Source organism: Pristiophorus japonicus, chromosome 4 (assembly GCF_044704955.1).
Source record: "Pristiophorus japonicus isolate sPriJap1 chromosome 4, sPriJap1.hap1, whole genome shotgun sequence".
NCBI lineage: Eukaryota > Metazoa > Chordata > Chondrichthyes > Pristiophoridae > Pristiophorus > Pristiophorus japonicus.
Genome location: NC_091980.1, coordinates 275682227 through 275703345, shown reverse-complemented (window position 1 = coordinate 275703345; position 21119 = coordinate 275682227). Strand labels below are relative to the sequence as shown.

The following is a 21119-nucleotide window of genomic DNA, read 5'->3' as shown; positions in this document are numbered from 1 at the left end:
GTAGTTGTTCTTGATTTGAGTTGCACAACAGGTAGAACTATCCAATCACTAAACCACTGATACAAACTACTCTGCCCCTCCATATAGTCTACTCCTGATCATTTAAAGTTTGTGCTTTAAAAAAAGAATTATCCAATCATTTGAATTAAGCTATATAAATACAAATTGGAAATTCTGTGCTTAAAAAAAGCAAACACAACTGAGAAGTTCCCATTGAGATGAGGGGATGAATTGTATTTTCTTTGACCAATATAATATCAAAACCATTTTACAAAAGACCTAAACAAACATTTAGAAACCAAACTCCCAAATCACAACAGTTTTACATCTGGGAAATATCAGGTGGAAGAGTTAGACCATTTTCAAGCTTTGGCATCTCACACACACTTCTGATAACTGGCCGTGTGACCTGGCAGCAATGAAACATGTTTTTTTTTAAAAACTGAAATATAAATACTTTGAACCATCTTAACCTGCCAGTGTTAAATCAAAAAAAAGTCAAATAACTAAGCTTGTAATCCTATACAATGTCAAAATAGTGTAGCATTTTTACTGTGCACACTATAGTTATTTCCTAAAAGAAGCCCTTAAAGTTTCTGCCTTAAACTGTTTAGGGCTCTTCCTATGCAAGAAAAGAGGGAAGTTGAAAGTATGTTCCAATTCCATCACATTCGGAAACCTCACCCCCAAAATCAGCCACCCGAATAATCTGACAATCCTGCACTTTTGGATTTTGTGCTGATGCTAAGGCAGGGTGTTCAGTACCAGTTTGTGGATACTTTCTACTGCCATTCAAGTTACTTTCCTCTGCCATTCAAGTTACTTTCCTGGCAGCAGTGATGAGGGATGCAGAGATTTAAATATTTAGAATGTACACAAGTTATGGAACCAGAATTAAATAAAAAGTGAAACATTTAAATTAAGCAGGAATTTTAAGCAGAGCAATACTCGTCCATCTCAAATTTTCCTATTAATCTATGGTAAAGCAAGGCAATGTGGTTCGATCCAGTCCCACCTCAGAAGAACATTAATACATGCAAAACCCCAGTCCCTAGACCAGAAATGAATTATTTTCACCCAAGTATTGGAAATAGCAAGACACTGGCATCAGTCTATTAACACTGGGTATTTTAAACCAGTTGAGACCAAAAAGTTCGTACTCAGTACAGGACAAGACTTTATTAGCAGACAATTTTGAAATTTAGATGCAGCAGCAAATCCAGCACCATATTCCCTACATATAATTGTCTATACAAGAATTAAAAGGCATACGCATTCTGCAAGATGGCTAGGGTTTCAAACCCTGGCACATCTTGAAAGCCGAAATGGCTTTTTTTTTTAAAAAAGCAAAACATTCGCAGCTGTCTTATTGGCACCATATTACAATATCAGTTTATGGCAACACCACTACATTTATTTCACATGCAGCAACTGGCCACACAAAAGTAAACAAACATCTCCTGCCCAGTCTGGCATTTCCTTTCAGCCAAAAGAATGAATGGCGTTGACAACGCCAAATTCAAAAAGCCAGAAGGTTTGGAGAGGAAACATGAACCACCTAAACAACAACCCCCCCCCCAAAACCTCGGATATTCATTCCTCGCAGTCAAATCAGCAGTGGCGTTCCCTACCACATCAAACGACTACCAAAAAGACTTGCATTCATATAGCGCTTGATGACATTGCTATAGAAACATTCCAAGGTGCTTCATATACAACAAATTACTTTGGAGTGTAGGGACTATAAACAAGTCACTTTTTGGCCTAAGTGTGCAACAGTTTTCCAAAATTTAGTTCTCAACTTCTCCAAATGGGGGACAAAAAGGAATTAGGAAGCATTTCCCTTGTATACTCATGCAAGTCCCCACTTTGCAGTTATCCAGTACTTTTTGAAAGTCAGCTAGACACCCATCATTCATGTTATACAATTGCATGGTGTACAATTTGTGGAAGTTATCTTTTCCCCCTCCAATTCCAATAATCAAGGTCCATCAGGAAATGAGATGAAAGCTGCCAGGAATTAATTTTATCCTAAAAAGGAGTTGACATTTCCAGGAATAAAGTAATAATCTGCAAATCAAGATGGATATCAACTTTTTTTTTTAAAGTCAGAACTTTCATTATGGCACGATCACTAAAGTGCCCATCACTAAAAAAATAAAAACTATTTGCATTAGAATTTGTATAAAAAAGTGTTAGGCGAGAGTGTCTTGTCTTTCTGTACATTGTTAGTGGTAGGTACATCTTTCACTGCATTCTGCAGGTAATACTGTGGCTGGGTCACACGATGTGCTTACTTTCTCCATTAACTGCTTTTGCAAAGGGCTTGTGAGTATAATTTAAAGTCCGAAATTGTCCGTCATTTCAACTGATACTTTTGATCAAGTTGTATTAAAGGATAAATGGCTACTAGCTATACAGATTACTACTTATTTGACCCAGGTCTCAATGCACATCACAGAGTGAATGCTTAACCCAGATGAAATTATTTGTTTTAAAAACATTGGCTATACGGAACAAGTACCTTCATTATAAAGACAACTGCTCCCGAATCACAGTCATCCTTTTGTATATAAAAAGAGTCACAATGATACACTGGTTAATCAAACAACATAGCCTATGACAATTAGCGAGCATGGTTTAGTTTTACACTCAGAACCTTTAAGAAGCTTTCTGGAAAATCTGGTGCTTCCCAAATACTTAAAAAGATTCATGTACACCTTAAACACAATCATTAGCTCTTTCAGTTTATCATAAATGCCTCTAGTTACAGGTATAGCCCTTTATTAACTGAAGAGTACATGAATTCATAGCATATTATAGGGACTCTTGCTTTGCTGCACTATGGTGAGACGACTGTTGTGAACACAGGTTAAGGTGGCCCTTTAAAAAATATATATAAACCAGGAAATGACATTAGTAGATGGTCAAATAATCTGTATTCACAAGTCCATTTTGAAAACACCGCATTTCCAAAAATGGTAAATGTGAATCCAATCTGTACCGTTTTGCATGTACCCAAATAGACATTTTGCCAGAAGTAGAAAACATTTACTGTACCTTGGTTTCAATCATTAACAATTAAAACTGAAGTGCTAAAAATAAAGATATAGGTTTAAAGTGGAAGGACAAAGAATGAAACCCTTGGCCACCAAAGTGGCAAAAGAGCTGGAAATTCCCATTGAAAAATAATGAAAATTTCTCAAACATCTGCGTGGGAAGGGGTAAATGGAGTGACTCCCCGTGACTGATGATTGAAAATTTAACAGAATCCTAACAATGTTATTTTACACAGTTGTCTGCAGGATCTGTTCAGTACCAAATAAAGTTTAATATTTTTTTTTTAAATCAGTAATGAAATTTCAGATACAACTAGACATTTCATTAGATTACATCAAATTAAGCATCCATGCTGTGAATCTTGATTTTTGGTTGACTTATAACCCAAAGTAATAGGTCCATTCATGTATCAATTATTTTCAATCTGTTGATTTGATTGGAGGCTTTGACAAACGCTTGGTGGCGATTGCAGACGACTGCCAGATAGATTGGGAAAATGCAGTAGCCAACTGTCTTGGGATTGGCTCTCGTGCACGAATACAAGAATAAGAAGATTTGCAGGTATGGAATCAGAAACAGGATAGCCCAGAGCCAGAATGGGAGCGAAAACAAGCGCGCTGTCACTGTCTGTGTCCAAGAAGCTCCAATGCCCAGGTCCTCAGAGTTCCGCTGAATATGCTCCAAAGCCAGTTGGTTGTAAGTTTCATTTATTTCAAATACGTAATAAAAGGCTGCAGCACTTGCTAGCAGATACAATCCTACACCAATCCAACCCATTCGCTGGCGAAAGTTCATCATTCTCCATAATCTACTTTTTCTGCAATATAAAAAAAAAGATAGTTCAAAGATGGGTTAAAATAAATGAAAGGCTAACAATCTTAGCGCATCTGAAAGGGAATCATTTGCCCAGTGACCCCGAAACTGCAATCAGATCTCCTTTTAAAGAACACAGGATGATGGAGATTAAGACAAAAAGGAACTTGAAACTGCTGGAAATGCACAGCCAGTGACTGAAAGAGGAAGTTGGCTTAATATTTCAGTTGTGAAGGCCCACATTAGAAACCGTCACCTACCTTTCTCTTTCAGATGCTGATCAACACAGCCCCTGCTCTCTGATACTGCCTGGTCCTTGAACCCAGCTCTACAACAGGTGACCATTCCTTCAGCCACCATGGCCCCCGCCCTCTGGATCTCTCTGTCCCCCCAGCACCTCCACCGTATCATCTCCCTTCAAACGTGCTTTTGCCCCTTGATCGACTCACTCTTCTTCCTACTTGGCAGCTATTCTTCCGCTATGCTATGAAGCATTCAGAGACAATTCTCTATACGTGTGGAATGCTGTAGGACTATAACTTCTTGTTTCCATGCCTTACGATTGTTTTCCATTTTTACATAGCATTATTAGGCAAAAGGGAAGAATGCATTTATTTTGGTTTGAAAAATTGAAATGTGGTAGTGGATTACTCTACTCATTTCAAGCATTAGTATCTGAAATGTTCAAGGACTGCTGTAAACATGGATGATTAAAAAACACCTGAACACACAGCACTTCAAGGGCTTATTCTAAATCAGCGTTGTGTGTACCACAATTGAATCAAAACAATTTCCCCGACCAAACAATGTCTTACTCCTTTGTCTGTAATCTTGGCCCATCTATGAAAAGCACTCTGCAGAGGACCAATATCAATTATTTTTCCAAGAATAAAATGTACTCTATCCAAAAGAATTCATGTGTGAGCCTTGATTAAAGCCATGAAAGAGATAAAGCTATGTCTCCTTGTTTTTCCAGTCAGAGCTTTTTAAAGCTCCATAGTGCAAAATAAATGCAAGATCATGGTAGCAAGTAATTCCTTGCTACACCCTCAATGGGAGGTGTTGGTAGAGAGGGCAACACTTCATACACACACATACATATGGAAATAGTGAAGTATCTAGTGCTCTCCCCCCTCCCCATTTCCTGAAGATGCTGACTCCTCAATGGGATATGGCTCAGTGAATGCTGGTCACCTCTCTGTATTTTTCCCAACTCTCCATTTTTCTTTCTCAGCCGCCCAAATAAGGCCCTTGTAGATAATTTAAATACTTGTTGGTGGCAGTGGTACCTGCATTAAATACAATACATTTGATAGACGGATGGATGTGTGTTGATGCACATCTATTCTTCAATTACTCCTAAGAGCAATGTATAAGTTTTTTTGTTAGACAACGCTTAATAATAAGTGCTTTGCAAGCTGCAGAAAAGATAAGGTAAAAATGGGCTTCAACACAATATAAAAATCAGGTATAGACTGGCTTTAAATGTTACTCAAGAACCATTCTGATCAATATTACTCAAAAAAGTGCTGGTGTCAGCAGACATGATAACTGTTGGCAAGATGAATTAGCATTGTAACAGCTGGACTACCAGCTCACACACCTGTCCTCAAAACCAGTAAGGTTCCAGTAATCAAAATATGGCATTAAAAGCAGGCCACAGGAGACAGTTACTGGTTCAGTGTTACATTGAGACACCCACAAAAACAATGGGTTTCTCCTGCAGTTAGCTATTTGGAAATCAAGTTGTTTACGTGTGAGAACCTGGTCAGTGATGCAAGACCTCAGCACCTGCAATCAAAGGCAACCGGGTCAAGAAACAGGGTCAGGTGCATCAAAATGGGAAAGGGAAGAAACCTGCAGGAAAATCAGAGAGCGTTCAAGCAGGCTCAGTTCCAGAAACAATCAAGAATTACCTTCAGCAAAAGGTTTTATATGAAGCTGCCACTGAAACAAAACACGATGCTCCATCACCAACTTAAAAAAAATACTGCCAGATATAAATCAGCAAAACAATTACATTAAAAGGATTACAGATCAAATAATTAAGCCTCCTTTGTGAAAAGGTCTTAGAATGCAACACTAACATTATTCTCAAGGTACACTGAAATCCAGTAATGGTATTCAGACTACATCTAGCCAATAGTTAAATAAACAACATTTATAGAGCACCTCATCACATCTCAGAATCATCCCAAACTGCTTACATAGAATGAATTACACTATGCAGCTACTGTCAATACACAAGTAAACATGTATGGTCACATAAATATGACCAGTCTGTTTTGATGGTGTGGTTCAGAGACAGCTGTTGATCAGGGCACCTGGTAAACTCATCTTTCTCTTACAAATAGCACATGATCTTTCATCCAACTGAGCAAGCAGATTAGGCATCAGAAGGACGCACCTCTTACTCCCTCAGTACTGCACTGGAAGCATGATAATGTGAAGATCTTCTTGCTCAGGGACAAAATGGTTATCAATGACTCAGAGCCTGGAAGAAAGACAGACTTGTATTTACATAGCTCACTTCACAACCTCAGGACATCCCAAAGCACTTTATAGTCAACTAAGTACTTTTGAGGTGACGTCACTATAATAATGTGGGGGAAAAACAGCAGCCAAATTGTGCACAGCATGCTCCCACAAACAGCAATGTGATAATGACCAGATGATCTGTTTTAGTGATGTTGGTTGAGGGATAAATATTGGCCAGAACACCAGGGATAACTCCCTTGCTCTTCTTCAAAATAGTGCCATGGAATTGTTTACATCCACCTGAGAGAGCAGTTTAACGTTTCATCCGAAAGACGCCACCTCCGACAGTGCAGCACTCCCTCAGCACTGCACTGGAGTGGGATTTGAACCCACAGCCTCCTGACCCAGAGACGAGAGTGCTGTCTGGTTTACACTGGGGTGGGGAGGGTCAGCACAGCCCGGAGCCTGGCGGCCGATCGGTCGGTGTCTGAGTGGCCCCATGGCTGGCCCTGATTGAGGAGGACGCGGTTACCCAAAGCTGTCAGAGCCCAGGCTCAGCATGAGGCTCCCCCCGGGCCCCGGGCCGAGCCCCGGCCTCCGCTCACTCACTCACTCACTCACCATTAGGAAGAAGCAGCGGCAGTTGTGGCCGGGAAAGGTGAAGGGAGGGTAGGGGAAGGGGAGGGAAAGGAGGCCGGAGCGGCGGCGACGCTCGCTTTAATCCATCGCCTTGTCTCGGGTGCCTTTTTCTTTCCTCCGCACCACGACCTCGGCCGGCTGACGAGTCACAAATGCATCCGCTTCCGTATTATTGCCGACTGTATCCGGGCTGTTGCTGGGGCGACCGAGCAGTGCAAGGTGGCAAGAGGGACCCCCACTACTGAGGGGGTGTACATCCACAGCGTGCCTCTAGCGGCTGGAGGACCTAGTTTACTTTCACATCTCCTCCCCTCCAGTTTGCACCAGGAAAAAAAGGGAGAAACTCCAGCTATTCCTTTTTAAGTGTGTGTACCTGTTTGCTATCAGACTTATTATTCTTTATTTCCCATCTTTTATAGATTTTTTAGAGAACTATTTGGCCTTCCCCACAAAATCCCATCTTATCAACACTAAAGTGATGTTCGTCCATTCAACAACTTGTATTACATAATAAAACATTCCAAGGTGTTTCACGGGAGCATTAATAACACAAAATTGGACACCAAGCCACTTTAAGGAGATGTTAGGGCTGATGATCAAAAGCTTGGTCAAAGAGGTAGGTTTTAAGGAACGTCTTAAAGGAGGAGAGAGATAGACAGGCAGAGAGGTTTAGGGAGAGAATTCCAGAGCTTTGGGTCTTGGAAGCTGAAGGCACGGCCACTAATGATTCACAAGAATTAGAGGAGCGCAGATATCTGGGGGGGTGCTGGAGAAGATTACTGAGATAGGAGGGGCAAGGCCATGGAGGGATTTGAAAACAAGGATGAGAATTTGAAAATGGAGGCGTTGCTTAACCGAGAGCCAATGTAGGTCAGCGAGCACAGGGGTGATGGGTGAATGGGATTTGGTGTGAGTTAGGACATGGACAGCAGCGATTTCGATTACCACAGGTTTACAGAGGGGAGAACATAGGAGGCCAGCAAGGGTCCAACTAGGTGGAGTAGTACAGCACTCACGCTTTTTAGATGAAGACCTCAGAGAATTTCTGGAATAAATATTGCTCAAGTGTTGGTGAAGTCTTGACAAAGTTTCCCTGAAAGTCTCCCAATGTGTTTCAGAGGACCTTTTCACAGCTCCAGCAGCAATGAAGGTGGGTATCCTTTAAGTAGCACTTGAAATCGACATCAATGCTGTGTTTACTCCCAAACAGCTGGTCCCTGTTAGGACAGAGCGTTAGTTGAAGTGCTACCCAAGAAAATGCCGTGCAGCCTCTTTAATGAGCATTATCAGGCATTTTAAGTGGCAAATAGCTGTTTAATAAGTCTTCAGGCAGCCGTTCCTAGCGCTGGCTTCAACTCCTTGACCAAGATGGTGCCTTGCACTACTCGTGGGCTAAACCAGTGTTTCAGCTTAAGACCCTTATCTTGGCCACCTCTTTAGCACCTAAAGTATTCAGAGAAAATCGCCTCCCTCATATTTAATTTTTTTTTTAAATTTTTCGTTGCCAATCTTTCCAATTCTTTGTCAAATCACAAACGCCAGAGGTCACCTTGCACACATCAAGGATCACTCTGCGCCAATGCTCTTAGCCAAAAGGCCGAGAGCCACTGCACCGTTCCTGGAAGTACTGCAATACCAGGTTCGTGCCATGGAGGTGGATGGGTCAGGCCCCCCACACACCTCCGTGGAGGTGGATGGGTCAATCCACCCCACCCACCTCATATTTAATTTTTTTTTTTTTTTAAATTCGTAGCCAATCGTTCCAATTCTTTGTCAAATCACAAACGCCAGAGGTCACCTTGCACATGCCAAGGATCACTCTGCGCCAATGCTCTTAGCCAAAAGGCCTAGAGCCACTGCACCGTTCCTGGAAGTACTGCAATACCAGGTTCGTGCCATGGAGGTGGATGGGTCAGGTCCCCCACACACCTCCGTGGAGGTGGATGGGTCAACCCTCCCCACCCACCTCATATTTAATGTTCCAAGGCACTTCGCAGAGGAGAAACAGAAACTAAGCAGATGTCCAAAAGCACCACAACTGGTTAGCAGGATAGCTCTGTACTTATCAGCCAGTGTGGCCGGGTCGTCTCCTGCCAGGTCATTTGCTGTGAAGAAATGGTCGAGCCTCTCCACAAAGGCGTCCCAATTATCACCATCGGCGAACTGTTGCAACGTACCAAGGGTAGCCATTTTCGCGTGAAAGTTCGTAATCTCGTCACCAATTGTTGTGTCCTTGGATGCTCTAATAATGACTCCACAAGGCAAAGTGTTGTACTTGAACTGTAGTAACCTTAGTCCTTTATTTATTAACTCCAGAGTGAGGATCACACCTGGTGGCCTGCCTTTTATACTAGGCCAGGCACACCTGTACAGGTAACCTACAAGTCTCCCACTGGTGCCCTCTGGTGGCACACCTTGTGATAGTACCAACAGTAGCCATGTAGGATAAATGACTGTCATAATATCAGTGAGAACATAACCTGAGATATAGACCTAACCTGATCTTGACCTGATGCATACTCAGTATAGTGCCCTGTGACTTAGCTCAGTAATGTCATTTACTGCAGGATGTGAATGGGAGTAGTGGGCCTATGGTCGGGGTACTGCCTGGGGCCCTAGGCACCCTTAATCCGTCCCTGGACCCACCACCACCTTCTTAAGGGCAATTAGGGATGGGCAATAAATGCTGGTCTTGCCAGCGACACCACATGCCAGGAACACTTTTTTTTAAAGCAGTCTTAGTGATGAGCAGTCACCTCTAACCAACTACAGGATTACTCTGCCATAGGTTACCGACCTGAAACGTGCACTCTGTGCTTCTCTCCACAGATGCTGCTTGACCTGCTGAGCATTTCCAGCATTTTCGGTTTTTATGCTAGGATCACTCACTGCTTAAAAGAAAACTCAACAGAAAGAGCCAAAAAGAAGGTTGAATTTAACAATTAATCTTTGTGTAAATATTCGGGGTTTTAAAAAAAAAGTGAAGGTGACACTCGGTGTTAGAAGTAAATTTAATGGCATTATTCCAAGCTTACACGTGAAGAAATATTCGTCCATTTTCGATTGTTCCTAGGATGTGAGTTCTGGGAGTATCTCCGAATTGCTTTACGTGGAGAGCTAAAAATAGCATTTTTTCCTGGAAGGATTTCCCCCGGTGTCACTAGATTGCAGCTCACGGCTGTCACCAATATCACATTTTCCAAAGATGTCTTCAATTGCAAAATGCAAAATAATTTTGCAGGTATTTAAAATAATCAAAATATAATTTGTGTTTCATAATTTTCCAGGAACCTGTTGGTCATTTGAGAAACACAAATCCAAAGATCTTGGTCACACTCCTTTACATTTAGAGCGGGATTGTCTGGGAACACACTGCAGTGGCCGAAGTGACAGACCCAAGCAAATTCAACGATTCCAGCTCTCCGTGAAGTGCCTGCTTTGGTCTGTCCCGCCCTACAATACTTCCCATTTTATAGAATCAGGGCGTAGGTTACCCTTTGTTTAAAGACTCTCCAGATTGTTTTAAACGTAACTCAGGCTGAGTGACCATCGCTGGAAAGTCTTTTAATAAGGAGTTCTCTAGAATAAACCCCAATCTGATCAACATGGAAGTAGCGCATGGCCCCTTGCCCTAAATCTCAGGTAGGTTCACCAATGTCAACAACAACAACAAGTCACCAAGAAATCCAATGGGGAATTCAGAAGAAGCCTGTTTACCCAGAGACTGGTGAGAATGTGGAACTCGCTTCCACAGGGAGTGTTTGAAGCGAATAGTATAGATGCATTTAAGGGGAGGCTAGACATGTACATAAGGGTGAAGGGAATAGAGGGTTACGCTGATGGATTTAGAAAAAAAAAGGAAAAAAAACGGGAATGATCAGCCATGATCTTATTGAATGGTGGTGCAGACTCGAAGGGTTCTGCTCCTGCACCTATTTTCTATGTTTCAATGAGGCTCGAGTGGAGTGTAAACGCGGGCATGGACTGTTTGGGCCGAAATGCCTTTTACTATGCTGTATATCCTATGTAATGTAATCCAATGTAAAAAAAAATAGCTGTCCAAACTCATAAAAATAATTCTAACAACTATACGTGGCATTCAATGTCACATTGGTATGAAAACTTGTAACAACTAAAACCTATCTGGGACTTGGAATATTAGTCCTCGTGGTACGGCTAGTTAGCTGAAATCTGACCAGTTTAGAGAAAAATAACTTGCATTTCTGTAGCGCCTTTCGCCACCTCAGGACGTCCCAACGCGCTTTTTCGCCAATGAAGTACCTTTTCTTTTTGAAGTGCAGTCGCTGTTGTAATGTAGGGATATTTACACAGACACAGTCTGGTCTGAATGCTCCCGATGACCGGTTGTAGGTTTCACATCCACATTCACCTGCCGACGTGCTGAGAGAAAAAGCTGGTTGCCCGTGTTAGAGTACAGAAAACAGTACCCAAAGTAATTGGCGTGAGTGCGCTGTTTGACTTCATAAGACCAGCCCTTATTCCGCGTTTAATATACAACTGAAGGCGCTGTCGGTTTCCCGGTGGTGTTATTGCAGCGACGGGATGGCCAGTAAATAGTTGGGAGTGCTTTGTGCGGAGGGTGCTGATAAAAAAAAATGCTACATTTTATGATGGTATCGGCAACATGCATGTTATAAAGCATTGACAAGCGACGTTGTTGGTGTTCTAATTTTTAGGAACCCTTATATAATTGATAGTTAATATTTTTCACCCTTGATATTTATTAACTAATATTTTAACCACAGTTGTGTATATTGAGCAATGCTGATGTGGTTTATATGTTTTAGTGCAAAATTGCTATACTTGCAAAGAGCAAACAAATATACGAACGTTAATGCTGTGTTTGAATATACATTGTCCAATGTTAATTACAGTTGATGACTATAAGCTATTGACCTTCTCAGAGTTGGCTGTATTTTTGCTTTCAAAACGACCCATACTATGGGGACTGCGATAAAAGTTCCATCTTTAGGCCCTAAATCCACACCCAACTCAGACTGGTGTAAGAAAAAGAAAATCTTGCATTTATTTAGCGCCTTTCACGACCTCAGGACATCCCAAAGCGTGTTACAGCCAATGAAGTACTTTTGAAGTATAGTTAACTAGCTGTGGTTCAGTGGGTAGCACTCTTACTTCTGAGGCAGAAGGGTGTGGGTTCAAGTTCCACTCCAGGGACTTGAGCACAAAAATCTAGGCTGATACTCCAGTGCAGTGCTGAGGGAGTGCTGCACTGTCCGAGGTGCCGTGAGGCCCTGTCTGCTCTGTCAAGTGGATGTAAAATATCCTGTGGTACTATTTTGAAATAGAGCAGGGGGGTTATCCCCGGTTTCCTGGCCAATATTATTTATCGCTCAACCAACATAACAAAAACAGATTATCTGGTCATTATCACATTGCGTTTCCTACTTCACAACAGTAACTACACTTCAAAAGTACATCATTAGCTGTAAAACGCTTTGAGATGTCCGGTGGTCATGAAAGGCGCTAGATAAATCCAAGTCTTTCTTTTTAATGTAGGAATCACAACAGTCAATTTGCACACAGCAAACTCCCAAACACCAATGTGATCATGGCCAGATAATCTGTTTTACTGATGTTGGTTGAGCGATTAATATTAAGGCCACACTCTTTTCTACCAGAAAGAGAAACACAGGAATGCAAAGGGTGAAAAATAGCCCATTTCTGTTTAACTGACCACCCCAAACTTCAAAAATAGAAGACACAGTTCATTATTTATATCCTTCAATCGAATTTCTCGCCAACTGCCTATCCAACGTCCACTTAAAATTACTGATATTAATTGGCCCCATTCCTCCCAGAGCGATTCATTCACTCATGTGGATCTAAGAGATCCACTATTGGATCCACGAAATGGCACTATTTCGAAGAAGAGCAGGGGGGTTATTCCCAGTGTCCAGGCCAATATTTATCCCTCAATCAACGTAACAAACAGATTATCTGGTCATTATCACATTGCTGTTTGTGGGAGCTTGCTGTGTACAAATTGGCTGTCACGTTTCCCACATTATAACAGTGACTACACTCCAAATGTACTTCATTGGTTGTAAAGCGCTTTGAGATGTCCGGTGGTTGTGAAAGGCGCTCTATAAATGCAAGTCTTTTTTTCTAAATACTGAACACCCTCTTGTCAAATATAATGATAGAAATGTGTAATGTTCCGATTAGATTTGGGCCATTGCGCACAATTGCCTACAATTTAGCTCAAATTAACAGTCTGAGCAACCATGAAGATAATTTACATAGAAATGTAAAAGTGGATACTTGATAAATATGGTGTTAGCTCAAGTTAAAGAGCGAGCATTGTCTATGGATTGAATGGCTTTCTCCGGGCTGCAATTTCAATGATGCTAAGCAATGGGTGCCATTCTGAAGTTGAGGCTAAAGTATGTTCTTGGAGCAGAATAGAGCAAGTTTGACGCTGCATTCAATTTATACCATGTCTGAACTGGGAGTGGTCCTGTTGACGTTGGATGCCAAAACTGGGAAAATGACAGTGACATCCTTTGATGAGCGCAGTAGCTCACCTAAAACAAGAGAGGGCGCTTCTGTAATCTGAGGGTGAGACCTTTTAGTCCCAATTGCAGTTTATGTGCCCTATAATCCTCACTAAATTATTTCCCCTTACACACGAGTAATGGAAGTACCAATCTTTTGAAATTATGCTATTATAAAGATACTCAAATGTCCAGGGGAGTTGTCCACCTCGTGAGTGCAAATTGTGTACTCACACCACTGCCCTCAATTCATTGCATATATTGCTGTAGCATTGTCAGGGATCTGGGGCGAAAAGCGAGGTTCTACCATGTACTTATGCAAGGTACATGTTCCCATAGTCGACATTAGGTTTTAAAATCTAAGCGACTTCATAACAGGTAACACTGGAAGGATTTTATTAAGTCAGGAGATGAAGAACCTTGCTTGACCGCAAGCTGAGCTTCCGCCACACAGCCCATTCTGTCAGCAAGACCGCTCTAGTAACATCCCGCCGCCCCTCCTCCTCCAACCTGCCCTGGCTCCTTGCCCCTCAAATCCCTAGTCCACGCCTCGACTTCTCCATTGCTCTCCTAGTCAACCTCCACAAATTGCAATTCATTCGAAAACACTGCAATCAACACACTCACCAACAGGAAGTGCCATCTCCCTGTCATTTGCAAACTCCACTCACCCTCTATAGCCCAGCAATTTGACTTCAAGATCGCTTTATCATCATCTCTCAAATTCCATCACAATCAGTGCTGCAAGTGCCCGAGGACCGAGTCCGTGCCTCCGGCAGAGACGTTCATGTTTCGGGTGTGGGTCAAGACTGTTTTGACAAACGAAATGTTCACTTTGGCGATTCTCTCCACGGATATTGACAGCCCTGCCGTCCGTTTCCAGCATTGTGTTTGACATAATAACAGCTACCGCACCTCAAAGTAATGCATTGCATGCCACGCACTTTGAGACATGAAGTATCTTTGCTCCAATATAACTTTTAATTGTTGAGAACGATGATGTCCGCATGAATAAATAAGACGATTGAAACTTAAAAAAAACGTTACTTCAAAAGTTATTAATTGATTGAGAGGTCGTGCTGATGACATGCAAGGTCTTCTATAAATGCAGGATCTTCGTTTTTAAACCATACTATCTGCGAAGAGACAATTCAACACTTTAAGAGGTAAAAAAAAAGATAAATTAAAGTTAATGATACAATATGGAGAATTGACAATCATTTCTCGGAATAATTTCCATTTCTTGTTTGCAAAAGATGAGGCGACGAATACGATTAGAATCGCACAAATCGGATGGGCTGCAGCTGCATGGAGCCCTAAGTTTATAATATGAGTATCTCAGCAATTTTGATTGTACAAAATAAAGCAGGAGGACTAGAACTAGCGTGCATTTTAAAACGCAAGATTTAAAAAAAAAATGCAGCATTGAAGAAGCGCTGTGAAGAAATCTGGAGCACAGTAGATGAATTATTTTATGGGGTGCAGCCAGACAGGACACCTTTAAGGGGCAGTGGTGGGGGGGAGATGTTGGGAAGCGGCCGGGAGCGCCCCCTGTCGATCCCGAGCCGCCGCTGCCGGTATTTATGTATTTTTTTCCCCTGTGCCGAGCGGGGTTTGTGTGATTTCAATGAGCTGAGAGGCTTTGGGGGTGGGTGGTGGAATCGGGCTGCCTGCAGGCGGCCGCCGGCTCTCGCTCTCTGGTCCGCCCTTCCCTCGCTGCCCGCCTGTGTATGTGGCCGGAGACTGGGCTGGATGGCCGCGCTGTGCTGAAAGCAGCCCCGGGGTGTGGTGTGTCGGCCGGACTCGGTGCATTGAGAGACGATTAGTCAGTGGGGTGGTGGAGAGGGGGGAGATCTCGGAGCAGCGGCGGCTGATCAAAACCCCAGGCGCCAATACCAAGGAGAAGGATTTGTGATGAGCCGGACAATCAGCATTGATAGAGGTCTTTATACTTCTCGTCTGATTTTAAAATGTGCAATCTTTTGGATATTAGTTACTGTGCATTGCAAAGAAAATATAAATGCATTAAAAAATATATATATAACTGCAGATAGGCTGGATTAAAGTCGTGCTTGATCAACATTCCCAGCTGAGAATGTGAATGTTTTTTTTTAAGTAACGGGTTATTATTTTCCGGGTGCGCGATTGGAGATTGCACTTAACCATTCGGTTCCTTTAACTTCCCCCCTTCTCTCTCTCCTCGTAAACCATTGATTTCCAGGTTTGCTAACCTACGGGACGCACACGGCTTAGATTTCACTTCCGCACTTGTTCCGCCTTCAAGATGCAGACCTGGCTCAAAGGCAAGCGAGTCGGATACTGGCTGAGCGAGAAGAAGATCAAAAAGCTGAATTTCCAGGCCTTCGCAGACCTTTGCAGGTAAAGACAAGACCCACCCAGCCCCCCTCTCTCTCTCTCTGTATATATATATATATATATATATATATTTATAGGCAATGAATTGGTTGGGCTTGGGGCTGGCAGCAGGAAATAACGCTCCCTGATGCAAGAGCTCCATGTGCAAAGCCAAAGGAGGAAGGGGGAGAGAAGCAGAAATAACCATTGACCTGCGGGCAATCACCAGTGGGCTCACTTTGGTGGGTTAGGGGGTTCAGTGCTACTCTCTAGGTATAGAAAAGAACAAGATCCTTGGAGATTAGATCTGTAGGTTATGCTGCATTTCTTTTTTTAATTTGCAGAATATTTTAAGTACATTATCTTCCCCCCCCCCCTATTTTTCTTTACCCTCTACCCTGGTCTTTTGCATTGCACTGCGAACGCGCTGTTTTGAAAGAGGAAGGTCGCTTTCTGATCAAAGTTTAAGAATGGAGAAAGTGCTTCTGGATGTAGGACTGCACGAGGCGGTGGAGCTGAGAGCCGATTGCTGGGAGCAGGCTGCAGAGCCGATAGCCGAGTGCTCTTTTATACACTGTTAAAGTTACTGCTGACTCGGAGCCTTGAGGATGCTGTTTGAAGAGGCGCAGGGATCTCCATGTTAGTTAAAACATGGAGTATTACTGTCTCAGAGGCCTCGTCTTCAGTTAGTAATATTGTTCTGCTGTGTATACAATGACATTGTTGAGGGGCTGTAGTGCTGCAAAGTAATCTAGAAATGGCCCCTCGTTTAACCCGTTGTGGTTTGAATCTGATCACTGCATTTCCACTTCTGATCCGTTTGGAGCCCCGTTGGCTGTCAAAAAACGGGCACTAGATGGGACCAGCACACAACCTCTGATGCAGACCTTTAGTATACTGCTTAATCTGAAGTAGATAAAGGGATGCATTGTAAATGATTGATGCAACCTGGAATCTTGTCCATGCGTGGATCCTGCTTTCAATCCTATGTTTTGCATGAACTGCACAGAACCCTTGAAATCAGAAATAACTTTTGAATTCATCATTGTCTCTTAAAAGCTAATGTAAACCTGGGTCCAATCCATCAACAACAACTTGCATTTATATAACGCCATTAAAGTAGCAAAATGTCCCAAGGCCCTTCATAGGAATATTAGCCCTGTGAAAGGTAACATACGAACAATGTTCCCGTTGAGCTGCATGGCCGCGTGGTCATCTGTAAGGTCCCGCGCAGGCCACTCACCGGCTTAAATTTGTAGATACCGTGCATGCGCAAAAATTAAATGGACCACACGGTGGGGAGGAAGGCTGTGCAGGAGGCAGTGCAGCTCACGTCGGTAAAGATTCTCTGGTCCATCGAGCCAGTGCCACACAATTGCAATACCTTGTGTATCACAATATAAACTCCCCTCCTCATCTGAGACCATCTGATTTCCTGGGAGAGCCGAAATCCAGATTTAAAAAAAAACAGGCCAATTTGGGGGAAAATAATCTCGGAAATTCCTCCAAGACCCATCTGGGTGATTGATACTAGTCCAGGAGATCACATTGGCTCTGAATTCCCTGCAGTACCCACCTTCTGTAAGAGTTTATCTCCACCCCAGTCAGAAACAGGTCCAGCTCTTATTTGTAGGAATTCAGCGAATCAGCATCCACCACACAAGATGGCAGCCTGTTCCAGAGGTCCACTATTCTCTGGGGAAAGAACCACCTGATATCTAATCTTTGCAGTTCATTTTATTGAACAATTTAAATTGGTCATTAAAGTGTCTGTTACATTGTTTACTTTCACAGTTGAACATTGGGCTGTTGTGGCTACTGCTTTTTTTGCTTGTAGCATAGTACATGATGGGGCACTTATTATACCTGAAGTCATCATTTAGTTTTTCTCAATGTTTTTTCAAAGGCAGTGTTCGTTAGCTTAGTTGGGTACTTAAGAGGGAACTTTAATACTTGGTGTCAATGAGATAAATCCTAACTTGTGTTTTTTGAGAATTGGAAAATAAGATTATGTCCACAGAACCTAGCTTGAAGCGATTGTCTGTCATTCAGGGATTCTGATAAAACAATTGTAGCAGAGGTCTCTGTAAGGCTAAATTCTGGGTGGCGTAAAGTGTTGCCATTGTATTTTAAACCCCACTATAAAAAATAAATAAGTCCGCCATATCCTAAATTCAAGCAGAATTTGAAATTTGAACAAAAGTCCTATGGAAAACATAAATCCCTTATTAGGGAGATAGAGCACAAGCTCATACAGTTTGACATTTCGAGCAAGAACTTACTAGGTCTTGATCAGGGCCTGGGAAATTGTTCAACAGGGGGCCCTTCAACCTCAGAAAAGATGAGTGAATATTCATGTCAGCTGATAGGTCTTCCAGAAATTACTCTGGTGAGCCAGCATCCCACTGGTAGCACAGAATTGTTAGAGCCATTAACTGAGCAAAGCTGGATGTTTCTGTGAGGTGCATTACTTGAGATGTGAAAAGCTATGGACTGGACAATGTTGTATTTATGCTATTACCTTTTTGAGAGTGTAAAACTGATGTACATTGCACTAAAGAATAAAATTACTATACACCTTGTCAGATTGGAATAGAATGTCATTCAAAAGTCTGTCAGGAAAAGAGCCAAGATTTTAGGCATTGGATGAAGTGGGGTGGGCTGGGGTTGAGGGGTGGATTGGGTCGGGGGGAGCATGGAAGAGACTCTGGTTGGAGGGGCTAGCAAACCTATATAATTTTAGTATGATATCTACATTGGCTGCCAGTTTGGCAAAGCCTCACTTTTAAAATTCTCATCCTTCTTTTCAAATCCCTCCGTGGTATTTGGACTTTCAAAAGGATTTTGACAAGGTCCCACACAAGAGATTGATGTGCAAAATCAAAACACACGATATTGGGGGTAATGTACTGACATGGATAGAGAACTGGTTGGCAGACAGGAAGCAGAGTGTCGGGATAAATGGGTCCTTTTCAGAATGGCAGGCAGTGACTAGTGGGGTGTGATGGAGGAATTGAATGTAATATCTCCAAGTTTGTAGATGACACTAAGCTGGGTGGTGGTGTGAGCTGTGAGGAGGATGCTGAAAGGCTGCAGGGTGACTTGGACAGGTTAGATGAGTGGACAAATGCATGGCAGATGCAGTATAATGTGGATAAATGTGAGGTTATCCACTTTGGGGGCAAAAACACAAAGGCAGAATATTATCTGAATGGCGGTAGATTAGGAAAAGGGGAGGTGCAACGAGACCTGGGGGTCATGGTTCATCAGTCATTGAAAGTTGGCATGCAGGTACAGCAGGCGGTGAAGAAGGCAAATGGTATGTTGGCCTTCATAGCTAGGGGATTTGAGTATAGGAGCAGTGAGGTCTTACTGCAGTTGTACAGGGCCTTGGTGAGACCTCACCTTGAATATTGTGTTCAGTTTTGGTCTCCTAATCTGAGGAAGGACGTTCTTGCTATTGAGGGAGTGCAGCGAAGGTTCACCAGACTGATTCCCGGGATGGCGGGACTGACATATGAGGAGAGACTGGATCAACTGGGCCTTTATTCATTGGAGTTTAGAAGGATGAGAGGGGATCTCATAGAAACTTACAAGATTCTGACGGGACGGGACAGGTTAGATGTGGGAAGAATGTTCCCAATGATGGAGAAGTCCAGAACCAGGGGACCCAGTCTCAGGATAAGGGATAGGCCATTTAGGACTGAGATGAGGACAAACATTTTCACTCAGAGAGTTGTTAACCTGCGGAATTCCCTACTGCAGAGAGTTGTTGATGCCAGTTCATTGGATATATTCAAGAGGAAGTTAGATATGGCCCTTATGGCTAAAGGCATCAATGGGTATGGAGAGAAAGCAGGAAAGGGGTACTGAGGGAATGATCAGCCACGATTTTATTGAATGGTGATCGAGGCTCGAAGGGCCGAATGGCCTACTCCTGCACCTATTTTCTATGTTTCTATGTAATTAACAGTTGTTCACAGAGGAACAAATTGGTGCTTGCGGCATTTTATTGCATGTGCATTCAGTTAGGATTGGAAAAAGCTCTGAGAGCAGCTGATAAGGCAGCACTGTAAGCGTAACATCTGTGGTACAGAATGTGGTATTTAGAACTGCTAGAGGACACTTTTGTAACTTCAAGACAACTTGTTCCTTCTTGTCTCTCGTGTTTCCCCATTGCCTCTCTGAAAGCACCGATTCACGCAGAGTTATCAGGTCATGGGTGCTGGCTGCTTTCCACCATCGCGCTCGAGTGGCAGGTTTGAGCCTAAACTGTGGGCCCCGGAGGGACTGGAATGCATCATCACCCCGGGGAATAACATTTTGATTTAATTGGTTAAGTTACGGTTTTTATTGGTTATGCCCCTTTAAGAAGGGGGCACATGTTTACCTCTAAATTGGTGATGCCAATTGCCATCAGCCAGGGCAATAAGACGAGTGATCCTAAACAGTGAGCATTAGCTGGATATTTAATCAATCCTGTTCCTTTTCAACAAGGGTCACGAGTGATGGCGAGTGGGGACCCTGGTTGATTTTTCTTTCTCCCACTCCCTGTTTTGGAGTCGTAGAGGACAATGGAAGTGCCCGCATTGTTGCCCCAGCTGAGGGAAGCTCACACACCCTAGATCAGGCAATAACCCTGGCACTTTAGTCTCTGTAGCTAGCTCCTTACCACATCAGGCGTTGCATTTATCATTGTGGGAGCTGAAATTCATTCCCAAGTAGTCTCCCGCAGCACAGCATTCCTTTCAGTGCGTTTGCCTTCCACCCACATAGCAGATCAGACTCTACGGAGACAAGTTGCACATTTTCCAGTGGCACTAGAGCAATGACGTCTCACTCTTGTTCATTTCAGCTGGGGAGGGGAACAAAGGCAAAAAAGCAAAGTGCAAACAGCGGCACACATTCATGTGGCATTTTAGCCTAGACTGTTGCTATTTAAATAAATATGGAGAATTGTGAATGGGACTTTTTTTAAGTGCATACCTGTTAATGTTATACCCCTTTTCAGTGTATCATTTGTTTACAAGGCTAAAATAGTGCCCTCGTTCTCCTCCCCTCCTCCAAACATTGTTGTGGAAGCTTGTATATTCTCAATCTAGGTCACCTTTACCAGTGAAATAACTATTGATGATACACACTTGTCCTCACACTCTCGTTCTGCATGCTGCAATGTGATTTGGAAAATATCTTGGATCTCCCAGTGACTCCAGATTATTCAGTGCAGAGCTAAGCTAT

The 21119-nt window shown here is 42.8% G+C and overlaps 2 protein-coding genes across 4 annotated transcripts in view; one reads left to right on the top strand and one right to left on the bottom strand.

Moving 5' to 3' along the window:
* Positions 1-1157: 1157 nt before the first annotated feature.
* Positions 1158-7150, bottom strand: tmem251 (transmembrane protein 251). Of its 2 annotated transcripts, none has more exons than XM_070879510.1 (2): positions 6973-7150; positions 1158-3877 (listed from the first exon to the last, which is right to left on the bottom strand). In XM_070879510.1, the coding sequence occupies exon 2, from the start codon at positions 3856-3858 to the stop codon at positions 3463-3465; it is 396 nt and encodes a 131-aa protein (XP_070735611.1). In that variant the 5' UTR covers positions 3859-3877; positions 6973-7150; the 3' UTR covers positions 1158-3462. The 2 variants fall into 2 exon arrangements, with proteins under 2 accessions (XP_070735611.1, XP_070735612.1); XM_070879511.1 differs by lacking the exon at positions 6973-7150 and adding an exon at positions 6281-6364.
* An 8017-nt stretch (positions 7151-15167) lies between these two features.
* itpk1a (inositol-tetrakisphosphate 1-kinase a) overlaps positions 15168-21119 on the top strand; it is a 315124-nt gene continuing 309172 nt past the window's right edge. For both annotated transcript variants that reach the window (XM_070879506.1, XM_070879505.1), the window contains exons 1-2: positions 15168-15468; positions 15748-15905. In XM_070879506.1, coding sequence (XP_070735607.1) covers positions 15811-15905 — 95 coding nt within the window. In that variant the 5' untranslated portion in view covers positions 15168-15468; positions 15748-15810. The remainder of the gene's footprint in view (positions 15469-15747; positions 15906-21119) is intronic.

Coding starts and splice junctions, on each gene's coding strand:
- tmem251 (XM_070879510.1), bottom strand. CDS start 3,858: ATGATGAACTTTCGCCAGCGAATGGGTTGGATTGGTGTAGGATTGTAT.